The 6,310-nt window shown below is 34.5% G+C and overlaps 1 protein-coding gene across 6 annotated transcripts in view; it reads left to right on the plus strand.

The window, feature by feature from the left end:
* LOC136039263 (single-minded homolog 1-like) overlaps window positions 1-5,660 on the plus strand; it is a 116,054-nt gene extending 110,394 nt beyond the window's left edge. For all 6 annotated transcript variants that reach the window (XM_065722836.1, XM_065722834.1, XM_065722835.1 and 3 more), the window contains 2 exons: window positions 70-240; window positions 5,234-5,660. In XM_065722836.1, the coding sequence (XP_065578908.1) occupies window positions 70-240; window positions 5,234-5,566 (504 nt within the window). In that variant the 3' untranslated portion in view covers window positions 5,567-5,660. The remainder of the gene's footprint in view (window positions 1-69; window positions 241-5,233) is intronic.
* The last annotated feature ends 650 nt before the right edge of the window (window positions 5,661-6,310 follow it).

Below are 6,310 nucleotides of genomic sequence, written 5' to 3' on the forward strand. Positions count from 1 at the left end.
GATTTTTGTTCTTGTTTTTTTTTTCTGTTCACCGTTAGTTTTTTCATCTGTTATATCAAATTTTTTCAGCCTTCTACGTCTTTACCTCATTATGGCTATGAAGCGACAGCTGATTGTAGTCACTACCCCTTTATTGGGAGTGATCAAGGTTATCCAGGGCATTCTGCTTTTGCTGATGAAATCCAAACCGAACAGCCTTACCATCCTTCTTATCAAGACGCTATGGCCTGTTATCAAATGGTACGTGATTTTGTTATCGTGACGCTACTGTTATCGTATGACTTTATCGTGAATGTTATCGTGACAGTAAACTTAGTAAAGTTAAACTAAATCTTAGCTTAAAAAGTAATTAGTAAATTGAAATACAGTATAAACGTGATTTAGGCATGGCAGGAAAGGCGGTTTTAGATTCTCCGTGTATATTATATATTTTTCTTTTTCTATTTAGGATTTTTCATTTTTTTACGCTTTTACTAAGCGTTTTTTTTTTTGCAGAAATGCAGTATAATGATTTCTGCTGCTTCAGAAAAGCATTTTTTTTTTCGAAGAAGACTTACTTACTGAAGTCTGAAAAACAGCCTTAAAGACAATTTAAATAAACACTCACATAATCAAACAAAGAATGGCACTGACCTTCCGACAAATTTTGCACAAGTGACTAGTGCAAGTCACCAAACTTAAACTTAGTAAACTAAACTGGTAAATTCAGTAAAGTTAAACTAAACCTTAACTTAAAAAGTAACTAGTAAATTGAAATACAGTACAAACGTGATTTAGGCATGGCAGGAAAGGCGGTTTTAGATTCTCCGTATATATTATATATTTTTCTTTTTCTATTTAGACTTTTCATTTTTTTTACGCTTTTAGTAAATGTTGTTTTTTTTCGCAGAAATACAGTAAAATGATTTCTGATACTTCGGAAAAGCAGTTTTTTTTTTTTTTTTTTTTTTTTTTTTTTTTTTTTTTTTTTTTTTTTACAAGAATTACTTACTAAAGTCAGAAAAACGGCCTTAAAAAATGTAAATAAAGACTCACATAATCAAAGAAAGAAGGGCACTGACCTTCCGAATTTTGTACAAGTGACTAGTGCAAGTCACCAAGTTTAAACTTAATAGACTTAAACTGGTAAACTCAGTAAAGTTAAGCTAGACCTAAACTTCAAAAGTGACTAGTAAATTGATATACAATACAAAACTTGATTTAGGCCTGACAGGAAAGGTGGTTTTAGATTCCCCATGAATATTACATATTCGTCTTTTTCTGTTTAGAATTTTCATTTTTTTTACGCTATTTCTAAATGTTGTTTTTTTTTCGCAGAAATGCAGTATAATATTTCCTGCTGCTTTGGAAAAGCAGTTTTTTTCTCTGAAATTTTATTGTGTTGCGAGAGCAACACTTTAGTTTTGTCCCGTCTTTTTTTTTCTATGCCGCCGATGTCGGCTTATTCCTGGAAACTGGTAAGGGTCTAACCTGTGCGGTTTTTACGGAAAGTGTGGACCTCAGGCTGGATTGATGAATATGGCATTACATTTTGGAAAGCTCTGCAGAACTCTTGCCTGGGGCCAAAAAGGATGGTTTTTGCTTGTCCACGAGCCAGAGCCTATGGTGTGCGAAGTGAAGTGGAGTTATGTAGCCTATGTCAGAGAGGAGTATCTGAAGTTGTGCAGCCAGGTTTTCATTTCATCAAACCATGTTTCTGCTTTCGAGTGGAAAGCTCCGTTCTAGCAGGCAGGCACCACTTTCAAATTGAAGGTGGACTAAAATCTATGTGCTAAATATATGAGGCAGTTATCCGGCCCCACAGCCAAAATATCTTCTTTGGGTGATAAATAGAAAAATTTGTAGAAGCAAAAAAAGCGGCATTTTCCCACGGGTCCGAAAGTGCTGCCGTGATTTTGGCTCGGTTTATCATTTGTTTTTTCGGACTTAAACTTTTAAAGTTCTATCATTGCTAAAGAAATTGGAGCTTATCCTTTGCTTCTTTCTAAGTGGTGACGTTAGAAAGTTGGCCTACGGCAAAAAAAAAAAAAAAAAATCAACTTTTGAACTAAGACTGATAGAATTTTTTTTTCGACGGCAATCAATAGCTCTTGATGAGCTGATCAAAGTATACGTCATCCATTTTTTGGTACAAAAATTCCTTCATGAGATATACTAGTTTGAAAGTTTTAAGGGGTTGGCAACTTCAGTAGTAGGGTACACACTGAAACCAAAAATAAGCCGATACCAATTGTGAGACATGTAGGGGACTTGTAAGGAAAGGTCGGCTATTAGCTCATAATCATCTTCGGCAGTGAGGGGTTTGCAAATTTTGCTATTTGGTGTACCTATTATTTGTTTCCAGTGTATTTGATGGTAAGACCGAGTTGGTTCCAGTGGTAAGACATGTAGGGGACTTGTAAGTAATAATCGTCTATTAGGCTACAATCATCTTTAGTGAAGAGGGGTTTGTAACTTTTGCTAGTTGGTGTAGCCTACCCATACCCACTGTAACCTAGAATTAAGTGTTTACGCAACGTGTACAAACGATAACGTAAAACAACGAGGCAGTTTCGTAATAATTAATAGAGTGTCATCTATGGTATTTTGATCCCGAAAAGTTACGGATAGCTTTATAATACCAACTAGATTATATAAGATATTGTTCCAAGTTTTCATCCGTCACGATGTCTACGATTGAAAAGGATAAAGGTCAACTGGCTGCAAAGTCAATTTAGTCCCTTCTTTCGATACTATTTTGTTGTTGTTTTTTCAACGCTGAGGAATAGCCTTTGATCATGTGATTACTGATCGATAGCGAAGAAACAAAACCAAGTGTTACTCTCGCAACACTAGCCGGCGAAGCCGTACAAAGGTCGCCGCAACACTTCACGTTGCTCAGGCAACGTAGGTTTATTTTCTTCTGAAATTCAGCTGAAATTTTATTTCTTTTGCTGCCTTTACTTCTGTTAACTTCCATTGGTTGCGTATTGAATACCTCATATGATAGAAAAAAACCATAAATTACAACATACAACTCGTTTCAAAAATGTAAAATTGCTAAATAAACTACATTAAACTTAAAATTTTGGTAAATGCCCTACCTCAGAAAACTAAAAAAGATAGAAAGAAAAAGTAATATTTTACAATTCATGAATTTTTGATAATTTTTTATGTAAATAAAGCTGTTTCTAAATTTTTGCCACTCCTTCCCTCCCCCTGTAAAAATCCTATCTTTTGATGGTCATATTTATGCTATGAAAAAGAAATTCTACTTATTTCGTTTCATATTTCATTCTTTTAGCTTTCTGTTTTCTTTTGTTCCTGTTTCCTTTTGGTCAAGTACCTTTTTGAAGTATTGACGCTTCCAATATTTCTGCCAGATATTGCTACTGCTTTTATCAAGGATTTCTGTTTTTCAAGTTTTTAATTTTATCTGTTAATCTGCTAATTGTTTTTCTCCTAATCAATTTCCTATTTTCATCTTTAGCTTTCTATTTCCTTTGCTTTCTATTTAATCCTCGTCAGATTGCCTTTTAATACTATTTATGATTTTGGCATCCGTGATTTGCACTTGTTGATAATGTGATGGATGATGTTCTCAGATATCCATGTCACTGAATGGTGTTTTGGGATCTCTGGTACTTTATTACGGTTTTGTTGGAAATGTCATGATGAAAGGGCTTCATTGTAGATGGCGTTGCTTTTTTTTTTTTTTTTTTTTTTTTTTTTTTTTTTTTTTTTTTTTTTGAGACAGAAAATTTCAAAAAAGATCAAAGTATAGTTTATTAAGGTTCTGATTTTAGTTATAGGTCTTGGTTAATTTGGATCTAACCTGACAGGGAGATTTTATACTTCATTTCTGGATCATGAAATAATTAAGGCTAATTAAAAAAGAGTTAAACAGCTCTACCAGTTGTGTCCTTTTGCCTAAAGTAGTCCTTCTACCTTCGTACCAACGTAAAGCAAAAGAAATAGAATAGAATTTGCGCTTTAGGTTTTTAAAATTAACTTTATGATGGAGTTGCAAGGCTTTATATGCTGTTGGTTGTTTTTGTTTTTGAATAGTCCATTATTTTTGCTAGGGGCGATCGTATCGTGCCAGTGGTCTTAGATGATCAGAAGAGGGCTCATTTGAACCAAAATTAAAAGTTATAGTGCTCTTTTTAAGCGACTGAAAATATTGAAGTGTAACTAGCCCCCTCACCTCACCTTTCCCCCCCAAAGACATCCGATTAATATTTTGAAATAGCCATTTGGTCCAGAATAGTTAAAACTTCCAATAATTATCTTCTGGAGATTGATTACATGGCCCCCCACAGCACTGTTATTGGAAAATATACGGAAATTTTTCGAGGGGAATATTCTGCAGTGGGGTTTTCCACGAGGAAGATTCTTCACGTGGCGGAAATTTTTCACGGAGGGGGGGGGGGGGGAGATTTCATGGCATGATTCGAAAAAAGAAGAAATTGAATAAAAAAAAAAAAATTCCAACTGAAAGTAAGGAGCACCATTAGACCCAACATAAATTATTTCGTATGAGGGGAGCTGCCTTCTCCTCTATCCATAACTCTGTACGCTAACGTGTGACTTTTTTCTAATTCTTCAAGAAGACTATTAAAACACAAGGGCCATTGATCGGAATAAGAAGCTTGCTTAAAGCACTAAACAACTTTAGCATAGCAAACAAGGGGTAGAGAGGGGGCAACCTTCCTAATTTACGGAATAATTTGTTTAATTTGAATTTCTAATGTTGCCTTGCTCTTACCCGAAAATTTATTTTTCAAATTTTCTCAGAGACAGATTTAGATCAGAGCATTATTTAGAGAAAATTGTCAAATTAAAAAAATAGTAATTTTAACTTAAGTTTAGTTTAAAAGTGTTCTTCCTGAAAAGTAGGATTTTTTTTGTACTGAAAGTCTTTTTCCAGACAATAAATTATTTTAAGCTAGTTAAATAAAAACCACACAATTATGATTGAATTGTTTTTTTTTTTTGTCAAAAGAGGATATGCTATCTTTAACTCGATGCAAAGCAAAAAAAAAGTTACATTCATATATTGTGTTCTAGTAATAATAATAAAAAAAAATTATGTGATAGCTACCGCGCCGATAAAAATAGTGGGAAAAGGTAAGATGTACGAAAAGGTAAGAAATACCGGGAAAAGGTATCAAGTGGATGCTGTCAACTTATTTTTTTTATTTTTTTTAACAACCTTTGCGTTAATGTAAATTAATTGATCAATCTCTTGCAGGCTGTACAACCAAGTCCTGATCACCCACACCACACCCCAAGTCATCATCATTATCATCAAACTTCAACATTTGAACCAGTTTCTCCTGTAGATTCACCTAGTCACTCCCGGATTCGTTACTATCAAGATCCAGCTTCTGAATACAAATCCTATCATATACCGACCCCTCTTGAGTACGATCTACACCAGATCAACGCACCCTATTATGATCCAACCGTGATTCCTATAGCTGAGAAATCTGAACAGTTGGTACAAGTACCTGTTGCTGGGTATACATCTGTAATTGTAGATGCTCAGCATTACCAGGGCCTGGCCCATAGTCTCGTTCACTAGATATTTTTTTTTTTAAGTTTCAGACCAAAGGGTTTATCTGTGAAAGTTTGTTTTATCTATAGAATTGAAATAAAAATATCATTGATTTTTTTTATTAATTAATTCATATTTTATTTATTGACTATTTTTTTTGAAAACGGAGGTAACAACTTCTTACCACTTGGATACTACCACTAATAATTTCCTGTTGCACCAAGCCGCTTGAGACCACAGCTGTGCATGCTCCTTCATCCCAACTATTCAAAGCCTCCCTGTTTACTCCCTCCCAAGAAGTTCCTATTTCGTGCAAATAACATTTCAAATAGGGATAAATCATTTCATTAGACAGTAAAAAACAATGATACAAATTCTAGATATTTTGGTCACACATAGAGCCATCGTCATTAGTAGATGAAAATTTATCTGCTGATGACGGTCGCTGTGTATGTGATCGAAATATCCAGAATTCTAATCTTTGTTTTTCACTGTCTAATAAAAAGGTTTTTCCCTACATTGAACCGTTATTTGTATGTCATGGAAAGGCAGTGGGGTGTTAGAAAATACCTTAGTTCCTCTTTTCCTTCAATCTTTTCAACGACATCCTCCCACCCCATTCGGGGATGACCTGCTTTTCTTTTGGTCCTAGACGGATGACCACTAATTAGGATGACTCTAATTAGTTCTAATTAGTGTGCAAGTGAGCCCTTAAACATCTCTATGATGTTTCCTCCTGCGAAATCCAACATAAGAGGATTAAAAACACAT

Source organism: Artemia franciscana, chromosome 19 (genome assembly GCF_032884065.1).
Source record: "Artemia franciscana chromosome 19, ASM3288406v1, whole genome shotgun sequence".
NCBI lineage: Eukaryota > Metazoa > Arthropoda > Branchiopoda > Anostraca > Artemiidae > Artemia > Artemia franciscana.